The sequence below is a fragment of the Lissotriton vulgaris genome, chromosome 8, assembly GCF_964263255.1.
Source record: "Lissotriton vulgaris chromosome 8, aLisVul1.2, whole genome shotgun sequence".
Taxonomy (NCBI): Eukaryota; Metazoa; Chordata; class Amphibia; order Caudata; family Salamandridae; genus Lissotriton; species Lissotriton vulgaris.
The window spans coordinates 130803037-130821520 of record NC_141696.1 but is presented as its reverse complement, the minus strand read 5'-3'; the positions used below and the strand labels follow the sequence as shown (position 1 = coordinate 130821520).

General features: G+C 42.3%; 1 protein-coding gene across 1 annotated transcript in view; it reads left to right on the top strand.

Annotated features, from left to right (window-relative positions):
* Positions 1–2569: 2569 nt before the first annotated feature.
* The window catches only part of LOC147693605 (uncharacterized), a 60889-nt gene continuing 44974 nt past the window's right edge, over positions 2570–18484 (top strand). Inside the window, exon 1 of the mRNA XM_086936060.1 lies at positions 2570–3472. Within this exon, the coding sequence (XP_086792186.1) occupies positions 2570–3472 (903 nt within the window). The remainder of the gene's footprint in view (positions 3473–18484) is intronic.

Below are 18484 nucleotides of genomic sequence, written 5' to 3'. Positions count from 1 at the left end.
ATTATTCTCAGCCAGAGTAACAGAGTTACTACAAATGTATGATGATGAGGCATTATCTTATGTCGATGACATCTATCTCACAGACGACGACTTGGATACTCACTTGAAAAGAGTGAACACCATAATACTGGGGTTCGCAGCTGAGGGTTACAAATTCAACTTTAAAAAGTCACGAATTGCCCATCTAACGGTCCTGTTTTTAGGATAGGATTTATCAAGTGAAGGCAAAAGCCTAGCAGACAAATTCTTAGAGAAATGCACTGTACTCCAAGCACCAAAAACGCTGAAGAACCTACAATCGATACTAGGCTTCCTGAATTTCGGTAGAATTTACATTCTAAATTATGGAGAGAGGGCTAAACCTCTCTACGAATTAATAAAACCTGATTTCAAACCAATAAATTGGACTCAGAAACACACAGAAATGTTGAGATCACTGCAAACAGATATGTTAGCTAAAACAAAATTAGAAACACGTGACAATACACGCAACCTTGTAATCCGAGTCATCCCAGGAAGATGCGGATTCACGTACCTGACCTTTAATGAGGGAGAAACGGTACCAATAGCATACAAATCACATTTGTACACACAAACAGAAAAAACATTCAGTCTTAAAGAAAATACTGTGAAGGCGGTACAGACTGCTATAGCAAAAGAAAGAGCCCTAGCCCAAGGCAAAAGGATAACTTTTTTTACAGCAGAATCTGCCTTTGAGGCATTATTCAGCCCAGTTAATCTAAAAACAGTGGCACTAGATCCTAAATGGATACAGTGGGAAAACTCTCTTGCGGCAGAAGACGTGACATACTATTTTGTCCCGGACATGAAAAAACTGAATGACTTGAAATATGAAGAAGAATATCCTCTGCCAATCGATATTCTGCCTCTCCAACAGTACTCTTGTATAATCTATACGGACATATTTGTACAACATTACAATGTAGATGATAAATCCTATAATGCAGCTTGCGCGATTGTTAAAGGTTGCTGGCTTTGTGGTAAATTCAGACAAAAAATAACAAAAACTGAATCATTGAGAAACTGTTCGGCTCAGCCAGCCAAAATCAGATCTTTAAAGATGGCACTTGAAAATGCGGATCGTGAATTCCCGACACGAATAGTGTGCGATTCGCATTTCTGCATAAAATCTTACAATAATGACTTGCAGAACTGGGTTCAAAATAATTACAAAGATAGCACGGGTGCCCAATCAAGCATAAAATGCTTTGGGAACAGGTAGTTCTTTTACAGAAAGAACTACAAAAGACTCATGTGATACACAAACAGAGTCATTAACGTGATGGCGTTCACGTTGCAGGGAATTCATTGGCTAATATAGCCACAGCGGAAGCAACTAAGCAGGCTTCCGTAGCCACAAAAAAGCGTTCAGAAAAATACATAGACGGGGAAACGATGCTGGCGGTAAAAACGTCTGCAAAAGGCAACTGTGCAGCATTACCCGTGAACTATCCACTCAATTATACATACATAATTGACGCAAACTCTGTTCCTTTTGCTCGAATCCCTGGAGTGGGGGATAGAGTGATTCCAAACATGAACAGGAGAGTCTTCTTAATAGCGGATGCACACATGGGATTGGGTCCGAGGCACAAACAGATCAAAGAATCTTTGACAGAATTACAATCAGAATACTGGTGGCCGGGGATGAGCATGCAACATTACAAATTTGCAAAGAGCTGTCCAAACTGCGACAGAGATCGTAGCAGTGAGCCGACCGGAGTAGTGCCATGGCCATTCGAGTAGACGGCAAAAGGCTATCTATACTCAAAATCCAGCGTCCCATAAAATTCCTTTTTTAAGACCAAGCACACTTACAAATGTGGCCCCAGCGCTCGGCTGACGGCAGAACTGTTATAAAAGATTTGCGAGTCCTTATCGGCACATACGCAATTGCCATGCTACATTCTGATCAGGGTCCTGCTTTTAGCTCTCGAGCTTATAAGGAGGCCATGACCAGCATGGGCATTGAATTGCGGTACTCTTGTCCCTTCCATCCTGAGGGAAACGGGATTGTGGAAAGAAAAAACCGAGACATAAAGCAATCTATAACGGCAAAGGTATTAGGTTCGGGTGATGGGTGGGTCCAACATTTAACAAGTGTCCAACGTAGTCTTAACAATCTGACAAGAAATTCTCTAAAAGGTTTCGGCCCGTATGAACTATTGTTCGGAACTAGAATGTATATTCAGGATTTAGATAGTCAAGCTTCAGTGGTAGAAGATAAGAAAAAATGCTTTGACATCAAAGATCGTTTGGCTGTTTTACAGGACTTAAATGAAACAAGAAAAGCCCTGAGCAACGTAAAATTAAAACAACAGCCAACAACCACTGAAGAAACACCACCTGTCCCAGCAAGACCTGTCTGGATTCCAAAGATTGGGGATCTGGTCAGAGAAAAGATCGTGGTGAAGAAGGAATTTGGGCCTTCTTACAGAAAAGCAGTACCTGTCTTAGCTGTCAACGGAACAAGAACAGTTGTACTACCGCCCCTTGCTGGAAAAAAGGAAAACCGAGTTGTATCAATCGGCCTGGTAAAACCACAATCATGTGGCCAATAATAAGTAGTAGGCCCGGTGAACTCCCAAGAAATAGCAGAATACCCAAATTTGCTACAATCCAAGAGGTTCAAACTGAAAGACTAATCACATTTGATAAACCTGCAGTGAATAAAAAAGGACTATGCAACAATGCCATGGAGCTTGTGCCTCTTGAAACCCAAAATGAAACAGTTCGTCAAGAAACACCAGTCTACAACGATGTAGCCTCAGAATGTCCTGATGAAAGACAAATTGGAAAAACAATACCAACAATTGACAGAACTGCATCTGGCTACTTTATCAATTTCGATAACTTTTCTGAAGATCCCAGCGAACCTGAGGAAACGCCAGCAACAAAAACATTTAAAGACAAAGCTAAAGAACTCTGTCATCAACTCAAAGAAATATATCTGATTTCTCCATGGATTGAATTTTGGATTGTGTTAGGTGTACTTTTCCTCCTGCTTTGGCTCATCATGGTACTGTGTTTGGGAAAATTCATTGAGGGAAAATACAGTACAATGGACACAGCAAATCAGAACATCAACTTGGTCCTAAAGCCACACAAGTCATCTCACATCGAGAAAAGAGAACTATCATCAGTGAATATTACAGCCATTCCAATACCCGTCGGGGTAGTTTGGGACAAAACAGATTACGAAATATATGGCCCGGTTGAGCTCTTGAAATATCCACATCAATTCAAGGTTTCATTAAGTGACTTTGTAAAACCAAGTACATTTTCTGATGATTGGGACTTTGAGAGTATTAATAGTATGATGTCTGATCTAGCATTGTCAGCAAAGTTTACAGAACATGATTATTTACAAGGGTCATCGAACTATGACCAGATGTATTGCTACAATCATTATGCACACCACTATTTGCATAAATCTGCTCAGCCTAGAAATGTTTTTAAATATAATCAATGGGAACATTGTGCAACTCCAACCAAAAGCAGTTCGAAAACATTTTATGAGAAATTCCCATACTTCTCAGGGTTTAACACAAATGATGCAGAAACATTTTATTACAAACTGTTAGATAAAACAGGGACAAAAACCATGCTGACAAATACTAAACTAATTTATTCGGAAACATTTTTTGAAAAAATGATTACATTTGGGTTTGATTTCTGGAAAAAGAACATTGAAACTAAAACTATCTGGGGTACAAAAGAGTGGCCGGTCCAAGGATTGGAAGCATTATTTCGAGCCTGCATGATCCCAGAACAAATAATGTTCTTGAATGATACAATTCAACAGACTACCTGTCTTGGCCTAGCCAAGATTAAAGACCTTAACAAACCCTCTATTCCAAAGCCATTACCTGATAATACAACTGCAGATATTGAGATAGACGTATCCCAAATTTTACACCAAAACAGAACACATCCTTATTGGAAAAAGTGGTTAATCTGGCCAACCGACACAAACAACTGTCAAGATAGATTCCTGAATAAAACACAGGGGTTAAAAATGACCAGACCAGACCCTAGATATTCCCAGAGACAACATGCAGGGATAGTAACAACATACAGTGTAGGGAAATTATGCCTTGAATGGCTACAGACATCCTCACTGGCAGAAATTAAGCAACACTTGACTTTACTTAAAGAGGGTGCTGACTTGCGCAATTTCATAATGGGACCACGCAAACAGCGTCAAAAACGTTTCATGGCGGCTAGTATATATGCGGCATACAACGAGGCATGGAAAGTAATGCAAATTGAAACAGCAGAGAAAATACGAGAAATTGATTGTATTAATTTGGAAAAATCACTTTCTGTTGTGGACAACGGGTTAATGACTCTGTCCTCCAGAATATATTCACTGGACAGTATTGTATCATCTGCTATTGATATAATAGATCAGGACTTGCTAATATTACAACACGGTCAGTTCCAATTATGTTCTATTGTACAGCTAGGCTGGACGTTGCAAAACCCGCGTTCTGGCTATGTGCCATGGCGTTTAATCAACACAACGTCATTGTTTTCTGTCTTTAACCTTACTGATAAACAAATCCATTTGGCACAAAGAGGAGCAGACTATACGATTCTGAGCATTGAAAAACTCGAGAGATTACCATTGACAATGTCAGAAAGACCTGTCATTGAATGGATAATACACGGAATAATCACAAGTCCGATAACAACTTTCCGGTTTAAAAATTGCCAAGAGTATATACCAGCAGGCCAGTATGAAAGGTTGGGTAAAGGGTACATTAAGTCATCATGGAAATTACCTGATACACACACATGTTATAGTGACAAGGACAAAAATGTATTTCTTAATGGTGAAAATTGCAAACAATCACGAAGCGGTATACTTTTGTGCCAGGGTATTAATTTACATGGGGCCTGTGAGGGGACCTCAAATAACCTTTCATGCCACCAGCACGTCACACCTGCAACACTGATAGAGCCATTCTTTAGACAACTTTCTAACGGGAGTTACGTTCTAATAACGGACCACAGCTGTTGTGGCATGGTGCCAGGGAGAGCATATCTCATAAGCGTTAGTTCCATGGTCACTTGCTGTATGCAAGCATAGTATCCAAACGGCCCTGGAGACTCAGAGGCGACGATTTGGCCTCCGTTGAATATCTCTTCTACACGAATTGATACTTTAAGCAGAATGAAGTCTGTGCTTTTACAGACAACAGTGCCTATAATGTCATCAAAAGAAACGTATGATCTCCTAGTTGCAAGGACAACAGCAGAGATACATGCACTTTTATCAACAAATTGCCCCGTGCATTTCGTTGAAATGCTAAGCCAAATCCTAAATATGTCAGATGCCAGCGGTATCGCACATGTATTTAAGACAATTTTTTTGGGACTGTTAACACCCTTTGAAGCAGTCGTGGGCATCTTGCCCAATTTTGTCCATTCGGTCTTTGGCGGCCTACCAGTACTTTTGGGACTCGTAGCAGGAATTTTATTTTTGACTCTTCTGCTCCGATATGGCAAACCAAAAAGCAGACAAGACTCCGACAACCATGGAAGAAACGATCCTAGCTATACGCTATCGGGACCGCATAACTAAAGTCCTTGGATTAGCCCGGCTAAGAGATCTGAATATGACCTGGTTTCTTTCATTCAGACCTATATGGCAGAACTGCATCTTACCTGTGCTTCGATGTATGCTATGCGGAGAAGAATTCCTGTTGGACACCTGTCTGACGCTACAATCAGTAGTACCAATGGATATCGATACCTTGCTAAGTCCTGTAACGGCTCATGCATCGTGTTGTCCCCAGCGGTTACCAATCCTGATGACGGCATTCGTTGAAACTTTACCACTACGATTAGGTGGCAGTGAAGAAAGAGATGAGAGCAACATCACCCAGGTACGACCTTATGTGAGCATGGCTGATCCTGACATCGATGATAGCAATCATTATCATGACTGCACTGTTGCGGCATTTTCGAACTTGGTCGAACTCTCACCTGAATATGTAGACCAATTTTTTGCGAGTCTGTCTGAAATGATGTTCTCCCCTGAACAGAAACAATAACTTTTTTTACAAACCGGCACACAGCGTTCCCCAGAACTCTGAATTCGGCCTTCAGCTTTGATAAACAAAAGCTACTGAAAAACATTTGGAACTATGTTTTCCCCTGAAAAAGAAATAATTTTTTTCCCAAATTCCAAAATATTTATCTTTTTTTGGCACATGTACTTTGCTTGAAGTAGAACTATTCATAAAGAACAGAGCTTCTATTTTTAGTAGATCTAGAGACAAAATATTACCTCAGCCTCTAGCACATTTACAGCAACTGTATTTATATGTGATGAATTGGTCTTGACCTTCTTTTCTGTATTAAGAGCCATTTCATGTGTAATTTTCGCAATTCGTTCAGATGATATATATAAGCAATCTTTCTGAAATGATCATACTGCTTGAAAACGTACAGTACTTATTATCATTTTCTTGTATTTTGTATGCACCATTTCGATTGCATAAAATGTATTTTGAGGTGGGTTGGAATACACATGCTCCTTTACATGTTTTCTATTGCCTAGTTTAAGTAAATAATGGACATTAGATCGTGGAGTGGGTGATGTGTTTTATCTAGGAACCCGAATCAATATTGCGACTTTATGCCCTTGTACAGCTATGATTAATAATATCCCTATAATGGCATAAGAATCAGATCCATATTTTAGTAAATCGCCAAGGCAAGGCAAAAGCTACTTCATTGGATTCCTAGAAAGCACACCGAGTTCTTTCGACACGCCAAACCTCCAGCAACCTGGGAAATCCCCACTTGCTTTGTTTTGATTTGTAATAGAACTCCTGCAAGCACAGTAAGAACGACCAGTTCTTAGTAACATCTTTATTGACGTCTTATGTCCAAATCTTACGTCAAACTCGGCACCTTTCAGGTATAAATATACCAACGTTGCCTTAAGCAAACATATAGTGGTGAATTCTGGAACAGAGCAGCTGTCTACTTGCCGAGAGCCCAGCAGATGCGAGAAGCCCACGGACGCTGCTCCTCCTCTTCGACGATCTGAGAAAGACGCTGTCTTTTCTCCTGCCGAGAAAATCCAGCTCTTGCGTTTCCAGCCTACCCTTGCGGGTGACTGGGATATCGAGTCCTGAGAGAGAGATACCAGACCTCCTACATTCTATTCCCAAGGTACGGTGCTGACTAAACCCTTAGAGAGAATTCTTGATTCAGATTCTTGGCAAAACCAACTTAACTTCAACTGCTACTTACTTACTCCTTCCCAGTATTAGGCTTAGGTCAGGTACACCGGGGTAGGCGTAGTTTAGAAGCACCAGTTGAGCACGTTAGCCAATGTATATATGTATGTATATATTATATCCATTTTAAAGTGTCTTATGGCTAAGAAACCATATCAATGCTTTTACAGTATTATTTTATAATACTCCTTTTACTGTACGTACTTTACTTTATATTAAGTATTGAAATTGTGGCAATTCATTTCTCTTGCATGAGAAGGAAGACTGCTCAATAAATAATACCTTTTATTGAAAAGGCACCGTCTCTCTCTTCTCTGCACTCTGGTGAAACTAAGAACGCACAACTGACTGAGTGAAATAACTATCTATTGTTTTCACATGACTCTAGAGATTTACTCTTATTCTGAGGGAGCAAAGTTGTCATGTTTATGCGGTTGTCGGAAGTTGAATCCCTTCTTGTCTGAGCCAGGGAAGCTGATCCCTTCCTATTCAGTCAAGAATGTTTCTAGTGACCTCTGAGCTAGCTGGCGCAAACCTAAATTAAGTCTAACATAGTCAGTAGAGACCTAGATGACCTCAGTCCTACGTCTACACTGCTGTTTATGTTATTCCAATGCGCAGGGCCTAAAGGGAAAATAGGAACTACACTACATGGCACTTAGGGCATTCCATAGTCTCTGCACTTCATCGAAGAACTTCATGTTCTCTGCTGCCCTTACAGTGAAAGTGTTGAACCCTGGAGCCACATGAAGCAGTGTAGTTCCCTGAACGATACAAGGAGCTCCGAGTGTAGCTGACCTTGTCCCTCCCAGTGGCCTTGCATAGAACACCCCGTAGAACGGCACCGAATTCTGCCAATGCTTGTTTTTCCCTTCACTTTTGCGTGGCCATGTCACTTGCACGGCCGCACGGCTATCGGCTTAATTTTCCTTCCACTTACGCTCGGCTGTGCCACTTTCACGGCCACGCGGCTATTGCTTGATCTGATTGCTTCACTTCAGGCGAGACCCGGAAAACTGAATGGCCATGCATTATTGCTACAGTGCAGTGTGTGAGATGCAGTGTGTGACTGAGATTCCAGCATAGAAGAGGTATGCGCACAAATCGTAAGTGGAGGTCTGTGCTGGTTCAAAGGCCTCGTATATGTTTTTATTAATATGGTAACGCAATTAGTGGCACACCCTTTCACTGCTGGCTCCCAAGGCATACCGTTTTTTAATGTGTCTGGGGCACGTGGCACTTAAGGCATTCCATAGACTCTGCACTTCATGGAAGAACCTCTTGTTCACTGCTGCCCATGGCACAAGTCCTGGAAAAAGAATTGAGGGGACGCTGTTACCGGAAGTGACATCACAACAGGAAGTGACGTCACGAAAGGTGCCGAGCTCCTCGTCCCAGAGAGGACAAAGAGTGAAGTCCAGCTGTTTGACAGGGGGGATGGCGTCCCCCCGGTAAAATAAGTGGGGGGACACGGTCCACCCGTGTGGTACCCTGACTCAAGCCCTGCTGCTGCCCTTACAATGAAAGTGTTGAACCCTGGAGCCACATGAAGCAGTGTAGTCCCCTGAACGATACACGGAGCTCCGAGTGTAGCTGGCCTTGTCCTTCCCAGTGGCCTTGCATAGAACACCACGTATAACGGCACCGCATTCTGAATAGACCTGGTCAGCCAATCGTGAGAACCTTCCAGACAGCCTTCATAGCCAGACAAGGAATACACTGGGGACTACCTAAACAACCTTACATGCAGACCCTCTAACTCTCCTCACAGCCAACAAGCAAGCACATAAGAACAACCCGATCTTCAAGATCACAAGGCAGGCGCTGCTCAAAGTAGAATAGAAGCTCGAATTCAGCATCAAGAACTCGCTCTGGGAAACACTTTGGGATAACCCCAAGATTAAATACAGAGGTGAGACCCTCGACATGCATACATGGAAAAAACTAGGACTCTCATATCCGGCTCAGCTGGAAGAGGAAGGGTCGCCCCACACTTTCAATAGCCTGAAAACTCGACACAACCTCCCCGACCTGGAACTATACAACTTCCTAGCAATCAAAACAGCCCTAACAAAATCTAAACTAACCAAACACAAACCCTCAATCTTTCAGTACATGAAAAACATAAACAGGGCAGGTCACCAGGGGCCAACAACAGGAAAGAAGGGGCTTCTATGCTTTTTACATTACAACGGGTGGAAGAACATGCTATTGCAATATGAAAGAGCCCTTAATGCCTTATAATGGTTAATAAAAGCATACAACACACTGCCTGATTTTGATGGGGTTGCTATTGGAACATGTGCTGAAAAACTGGCAGATGTCCTGTCCACCCTTGTGTTTTATCACTGCCTCATTGAGAGTTTGGTGAATGCAAGTGTTCCCACAGGTAGAGCTGCAACCTTCTCCACTGTGGGGTAAACTCCCTCAATGGAGTACCCACCATCTGACATAATGTTGGAAAGCCATGATCAACATCTCTCTTCCTGTCTGGACCATTCTTGTCATCCATTAAATTCCCAGACATTAAATATCAATAATTGCAAGCATCATGGTGGAAGACAACTTTCATCAATTCAAGGATATTGTGTTTTTTGTCTGAGGTCTGTGTAACAGGTCCACCTTTCATCATTGTATGGCAGATCATCAGTCAATATTTTTTCCCAGAAGACTTGCCACCACAGAGCCATACTTTGAATGTGGGCAATAGAAGGGCATCTTGATCAACCTCGTTTAGAGGTCAGAGGAGAACACAACAGTTTTCCTGATGTCAGGGTTAATGTAATGTTTGTGCAGCATCCACACGAGGTGAGTTGATTCTTCAAAGCATTAACTATGCTCTCTATTGGGATAGATTCAATTTATTTTTTGTTACCCTGCTGGAGTAACCCAAACTATGTAGTCGCCCTACTACTATAGGTATTTGCAATTATCTTTTCATAAATTTGTATGACTGCCTTAGTTCAAGGATATAAAACAATCTGTCTGATCATTACCATTTGTATTCAGTACAATTGTATTAATCTGAATGGATTTTCTGCATTTAATCTACGACTTCACATGATACAACTACACTAAGGAGCAGCAGGGTTCTAATTAGCAGAGAAAAGCTGATGACCAATTTCTTAAATACAACAATGACCTTAGCATGCTCAGACCATCATGAATTACTTTGACAACATTGTTAGGTTTCTTAACTCAAACCCGTTGACCAGTCTCAATGTTGTAATTATCTTTGCAACCGGATATTACTAACCTATGATTCATATACTTTCTGACTTTCATTTGGCAAAGCTTCACCATGGCAACCAGCTCCTTGCTCTTGCATTGACAATTAGTAGAATTCCATTCTGACAACTATCCTGGGAATAATTCTGTATTTGCCAATCTTCCACTTAACAATCTGAAAGGGGTCAATAGATCCGTAAGGTAGTACAGGAAATTTCATTGACTTGTGCCAATACAATTTGAAGTTAATGACTAATTGTATTGCTTCTTTTACACCATGAACCAGTCTGTTTGGCCATTTCCATCAGCATAATATAATTATAAACATTGGCCATCATTATCTGAAATTATGTCTTGCCTTATCCCTTCAATGCAAACACTGTCATCCAAAACTTCAATCTGAAACATCAGTAGTAACTCTTTCTATCCTCTTAATTTCGAGCCTTTTTCAGCATTAGTCATTTAAGACTTGAGTAAATAATTCCCTCTGATTTAGTACTGTAGATGGATCTAAAACTCAATAGCCAACTTGCACTAGCGACCCCACAGAAAGTCCACAGTAGATGCAGGAGCCTTTCAGGGCTTCACAGATTAGTCACTCCTGGAACATGCATCACATTTTGTTAATAATGTGTCAAATGCAACTTCTAAAGCAGGCTACCAATATGATTGTCTGATTCTGCATCTGACGGTTGATATACTGTCAAAGTATACCTTTGTCCTCAGTAGTGACACAATGTCAAAACACAGGGCATTATGGGAGTTGTTCAGCCACCAGGAGCATAGACTCCTCCCTGGTCCGACACCACCTTGACCCAGGTAGCAATGGTGTTCCTGCCTGGGCCTGGCCTGCAAAGACTGGGCCTACCAGATGAAAGATATGGCTTCTCCCTTCTTATATGGAATTATGGGTGCCTGCAACCTGCGGGGTGACATAGGGTCTTCTCGGTTGTACACCACCCTGGTCCAGGTTGAGATGGTCGCACTGTGCCTTCTGCGCCGGCCTGCAGAGCCTTGGTCTCCCTGGAGATAGCGATGACTTTGCACACCTCTCACAGAGGATTACAGATACTGCTGAGCCCGCATGTGTCCCAAGCCCCTCCTAGGTTTGATTCCACCCTTGCCTGGGCAGGGAAGGTGCCCCGGCCCAATGCCCGGAGCCATGACCTGCAGGGCCCATTTTTGCCCATGCCCCAAATGGCCATGAAAGTCCTCCCCAGTCTGCAGCCACCATACCCTGGACAGGGACTGTCACACCAACTCCATTGGTTAAGGATGCACCGGGTTGATGCCTTCCACCTTCTGGTGCCCAAGTCTGTGGCGCAAAGGAGAGTAAAGTTCTCTGCGATTCCCCCTCTTCTGTGGGGCCTGCCTGGGAAGCCACTTTTGTTAGACTATTAAGCCCCCACAATGTGGTGACTTACAGGAGCCGTCTGAAGACACAAGATGAAGTTAGCTGCACAGGCTGGCCCGTCGTCATCCAGTCAGCCAGCCAAAAACCAACTGCTCATCTGGTCGGTCAGCAACCAACAGCCAATCTGGTCCAGAAACCAGATGGCTTCTACCAACCTGGTTGACCAGATTATCCAGGCAGCAGTCGATGACAAGGCCAGTGTTCAGTAGGCCCCTTCCTAGATCCACCGACTGGCTTGTCACCTCAAGGTGACTCAGCTGGTGTCTTCTTTGGCCATCAGGTCATCCTGCTGATCTGCAAGAGATCATGCTTACATACCTGCACACAGCAGTGCAGGCTGGGTAGGGGAGCTCCCCTTGCCACACTGCACATGGTGGCAGCAACATCCCAATGTCCCACACCCCATTCCTTCAGTTGGTTTGGCAGCAGAAGGACCGGGGGCACTGGTGCTCATAGATGGATCTAAACGCTTGGAGGATGACTTTCAATAGATCACAGCGAGGTAACTGCTCTGCTACTTATGAAATCCTGACACAGAATCAGGTCATCTATGAATGATTTAGCACCAGGTGCCCCATAAATATGTGGTGCCCTAGGGGGGGATAGAGGCGGCCACGTTATGTCCATGCTCCAGTCCTCGAGTGAGATGCTTTATGCAATGGCCCAGAGGCTGGTTATGCCAAGCCAACTGAGGCTTCCCAGCACTGTGGCATTGTTACATTTTAGGAGGGATTCCTACTTAGAGACTTTCAGTCATAATCATACAGATGGTTGCTTTGCCCCATTGGCTCATCAGCCAAGCACATACACCATACACCAAATATCTGATTCTGAAGTTCCTCTAGTATTACTATTGCAGCAAATAATTATCAGTAGGATACAACTAAACTGTTTCACAATGGCATAAACCTCACTTATATTCCATATTAGTGGGTGAACAATCTAAAGCTCTGTGAATTCTGAAACATGATGATAGTAAGAGCTGGCATTAAGGCTTCCACTAGCGACGTTGCTATAGATGCTTGGCCACTACAAGCCTTTGATATCTTTTTCTGATACCTCTTGCTTGAAACCCCTAAAATCTGAAAGATTGTGAGGCTCACTTTCAAAGTCTGTAATCATACTGAAAATCAAGACAAGCAAGATTTGTCCTTCTACTCCTTAAGGGTTCTGAACCCCCTGAGCCCTCCTTGGGATACCTGCATTACCGTTTGACAGGGGTACCACCCCAGTCAAACTCCCCACCTGACACTGTCTCCAGCAGGCATCTGACACTTGGAGCCAGAAGCAAGAGTCCCCTGGGCCTCTTCCCCCTCCCTGCCTCACCGGTTAAGTGAAAACATTATAAAAAGCAGTGGCATTTCACTGGTGGCCTTAAGATCTTCCACTCATCCTACACCTCTCATGCCTCACCATAGTGCCAGATAGAGTCAAGCTCAACAGGACCTTCGCTCCCTGCAGATTCTGACAAGCCCAATACATTGGCTGTGGTTTTGCTAGAAAGTAGGTAGGGACAGTGTGAATCTTGTTCATCTATTCATGCCAATCAATAATTAGATGACAAAGCAATTGGTTATTTTGGGTTATAATTGCTACCCATCAGCAGCAAATCAGTCTTACTTCACAACTCAATTTTCATGGAGTGCAACTATTCTTGAAGTTGCCCCAGGAAAACATTTGCTTTAGTTTAATGCACTTTGAGATCCCAAAAAAAGAGGTTGGATTATTTTCCAAGTATTTTATACCATCACCTTGTACAGGGAGAATTTTCCATTTCTCAATTTCTTCCTTTCTCCAGTCACAAGATGCTAGAAATTGCAAAAGGTAGTTCACGAATGTGCTGTTTAATTGATTTAGATTGTGAGTTTGATAATGTGACTGATTCCTGTGTACATACAAGTGTGAGTAATGTACATGTCTGGAGTTTCTCTGAGATTTAATAGATTGTTCATTCCATTGATTCCTACAGTTGTACACAAGTTTGGTACACCTAGGCCACGATTTGACCTTTTTGAAAACAAATTACCATGTTAATGTTAATGTTAATGTTAATATGTATTTGTAAGCGCTCGTACGCCCGGGGGCTTCATGGCGCTGTAGGAAGGAACGAGGCGCATAGGTCACAGTAGAGAATAAGCAGCTCAGCAATACACCTGAGAAAAGAGCCAGGTTTTCAGCGAGTGTCTAAAACTGAGGATGTTGTCATTCAGTTTCAGATGAAGGGGAAGAGAGTTCCAGAAGCCAGCCGCAAGATGGTCGAAACGGCTGCCCCCGAGACGCTTCCTCTTATAGGGTGGGACGGTCAAAAGGGATTTGTGAATGGACCGGAGGTTGCGGGAAGGAATGTATTTTTTAAACATGTCTCTGATGAATAGAGGGCCAGAGTCATGCAAAGATTTAAATAAAATGCACCGTGTTTTAAACGCCACGCGCTGCTCCACAGGAAGCCAGTGTAGCTGTTTCAAGCTAAGTCTAACAGACTGCCTCTTAGTGAGGTTCAAGAGAAGTCTAGCTGCCTGATTCTGGACCAACTGAAGGCGTTTCAGCTCTCCAGTTTGAAGTCCAAAATAAAGGCTGTTGGAAAAATCTAATCTGGACAGAACCAGGGAGATGACAATCTGAGTAAGGGCAGCCGGAGAGAAGAAGCAGGCGATTTTCTTAATTTTCTTCAGCTGGAAGAAGCTAGCTGATACAACTGCTCCTACTTGCTTCTTTAGGGAGAGGTCCTCGCTAATATGAATTCCCAGGCTCTTGACCGAGGAAGACTTGGAAGGAGGGTCTCCCATACTGGAAGGCCAAAAGCTGGGGTTCCAGCTGACTGCACTCTGTCCAGGCAAGACCAGTTCGGTCTTTCCTGGGTTAAGTTTCAGATGATTGCAGTTCATCCAACTCATAATGTGGGACATAGTATTTTGGAATTCGACCACAGAGTCCTTGGTGTTCAAAGGTAAGATGAGCTGCAAATCATCTGCATAATTGCATGTGTATGCATTTTGTAGAGGCATTTCTTGACATATTTCTTTATTGTCTGGTCTAGTTTAATAAGAGTTGTTGGTGCACATGAATGAAAATAGGCAATTACGTTCTTTAATTGCAATTTTTAAGGAATCGCAATTATGGAATCGCAATTGTCTATGCATATAGGAATCTCAATTAAAATTGTCTTTCCTACAGATTCCTTAATTGCGACTCGCAAATAGCAAGTCGCAATTAAGGATGGGCAAGAGGCCCATAGGAATTAATGGGAATTGCATGCACAATTTGCGAGTACCCAATAGGTACTCACAAATTGCGCATGCAATTTCAAGGGTGCAAAGGTGCCAAAAGGACACCCTGTTGCACCCCTGAAATTTCCATTTTACTACCACCCATGGTAGTATTGAGCAGTGCATCAACCTCCATTTAATAATTGATAAATATACAGTTGCAAAAAAGGGCCATTTACACTTGTGTTGTGTCGATCTCACAAGTGCTTTTGACTTAGTAAATCGTGTAAAATTATGGCAGACCTTGGCTTCTATGGGCGCTCCAAATGATATTATTGCCTACCGGTCACAAACATATAAACAATTAACCACAAGAGTTTGATATGGGCCTGGAGGAGAGTGTACTACCCATTTTAGAGTAACACGTGGTATTAGGCAGGGTTGTGCTCTTGCCCCACTCCTGTTCTCTTTTTATATAAACAGAGCAGATGAATGCCTAAAAGCTGATGCCCCTAGAGTTGGTAACCGCGTTGTCCCTACTTTGCTTTATGCGGACAACGAGGTTCTTCTGTCTAGAACCGCTAACGGGTTCCAGGGTCTAATTGAGAAGAATGTAGAATATATGCAGGAATAGGAATTAATACTCAATTTGAATAAAAAACGTTTACGATGGTCTGCAGAAAAGGGAATCCAAAGACTAGGACACACCATGTAAATAGGGTCCCCATTGTAGTAACACATTCATTCATGTATTTAGGCCTGTTATTTACATCAAACGGCCATTGGAGACCGGATATTGATTCCTGCAAATCAACATTTACATGGATAACAGAGGCAATTTATAGATTTTCAAAAACATAGGGAATAAACCAATTAGGGAAATTCTGACCCTTTACAGGCGTAAGTGCCTTACTGGCACCTGTTATGGGACTGCGCTTTGGGGAACGGCCAACAATGCCATCCTCCAGACCCATGAAAATATCTTCTTAAGAAGGTTGCTAGCTAGCTGTTCCTAACTCTAACGTCATATAAATTGTCTATAAAGTGCTTACTGCCCCTTACAATAATTATTGTATTAGTATAGCTGGCCTTAGTATCTGGTATGGGATTAGGAGTAAGGAGGGAACTAAATTTATGCAGGAAATTATTAAGGACAGCCTCAACGTTGAACAGGGTAAAAGAATTCCTTGGCTGATGTATAATAATAATCTTTTGAAAGAATGTGCAGAGAACATTTGGGCATATTACCAAGGGCTGGTATCGCCGCTTTCTCTGCGAATTGTGCCGATACAGCTAGAGCCCTATTACCAAGGGCACTTTAAAGCCTGGGCCGAGCCCACTTTGCATGTCGGCGATAAACATCGCTAATGACATGCAAAGTGGGTGTTCCCACGTCCAACCACATGTAAAATGTGGTTGGAGGTGGGAACACCCTATTACCAAGGCAGGCGTTGGGAGACAAAAACCTGCGATAAACTCATTTATCGCAGGTCTCCCAACGCCTGCTCCGACCAAGCGTTAGGCATTGTTAACATGGGGGTGTGGATCATAAAGCTTAATCCACCCCCCCATATTATCAAGGCCCACATTAGCGCATAAAAACAACGTTTGTTTTCATGTGCTAATGTGCCATATCGCCGACTATCGCCGGATTTATAATCGCCTGCCTGATGCGCATTGATAATTGCGCACTAATTAGGCGATGAAATCCGACGATAGCCGGCGATTCGGAGATGTGCGTTGTGCGTTTTGCAACGCACACCTCGGTAAGATGCCACATTGATTTTAATAATCCTTTACAAATTCTTAGTTATAGAACAAAAGGAATTAAAAACTATGCTCATTGAATCAAGTGAATGGTTAAGAGAAGTCGGGGCAAACTCGAAACAGTTGACTAGGGCATACTGTGTCAGGCCCTTGGACCAGGGATACAGCGCTACCTAACCCAGGTCACAAACATAAGACATAGATTCTATCTTGCAAGGCTAGAAATGGGGACCATCCACTTTTTAATAGCTTTTCCAACCATGGGCAAGTGGAAACCAATCTCCCAAAGTGCCCCTGTGATGGAAAATCGGACGAGTCAACATTTTATTCTATTTTGTGATTTTTATAGAGACATCAGGAAGAGCATGTTACGCCCATTATTTTTAAAAGAATAATTGAATACATATAAAATTGCTTTTGGTTTTATCTGTAATTTAAAAAATGAAAGAGTTTGCAATGCAATTGTGGTTTATATCCAAATGTCAATTAAGCGAAGAAAGTTTAAGCATACCTAGAGGCTCTACTCTACAAAGCTGACAGGACATATACTGACTAGCGATGCCTAGGGATGCTGTGTGATGTTGTGTCATACATATAGCACTTTATGTACAAATCATCTCCTGTGTTTGATTCTTTATTATATTATGTTTAGTATTTTTATCTATTTATAGAATATTTTTTAGCTTTTATGTGTCCTAATGTACTGATTACGATGAATTGTGAAGATGATGATTTTTTTAGAATGCTTTTATGGTTGTACTATTACTTTTAACCGTATAAATCTGAATTGACTTGTAATCTTCTATCTTGTGCTTCCTACAAACACAGGCATTGGAAAGATGGTAAAAACAGGTTAAATGTTTTATGTATTGGGTGCAGAGAGCTTCAGCCAAGCTCCACTGATTGATAGACGATGGCCAACACATACGCAATGGAGGAATCCAGGACAAGGGTCATACACAACCACACACACACACATACACACACATGCACACCACATACACAACACTTCACTCTCAAGGGGCACCATTTACACTGCTCTTAGTCTCCTGACCCAACATACATTAAACATTTAACAACAACTCACCTACACATGCAAGTAACTCAGCCAAGACAGGTACACCCACACACATCTACACATGCTCACAAACACACAGTAGGCCCTTTATAGCTGTACAGAATCTTATATCTGCCAACAATTGGGTGATGTTTCTATTGCTACCATGGCAATCTGGCTGCCACTTTTAGAGCTAAAGTTTTGGGCAGAACATAAACTGCAGGTAGTCCACTATATCAACAACACGATTAGGTAAATCCGGTAGACATTTTACTGGTACTTGGTGAACAAATGGCCAAAGTGGTGGAAGTCTCTTGAGTCTCCTGCCCTATTTAGACTGATGCTGATGGTTGTTTCATAGATACACAATAGAAATTTCATTAAAAAACATAAATAGCAGGACACAGGCCACAAGCACACCCCAGTAGCAGCAAGGCCATGCCGCTGCACAGAATTAGATTGCAAAAGAGTGACAGTTCTAAAGGTCAAGCATCGAATGTAACAGAAACCTAGATGTGGTGAAAGATTTGCA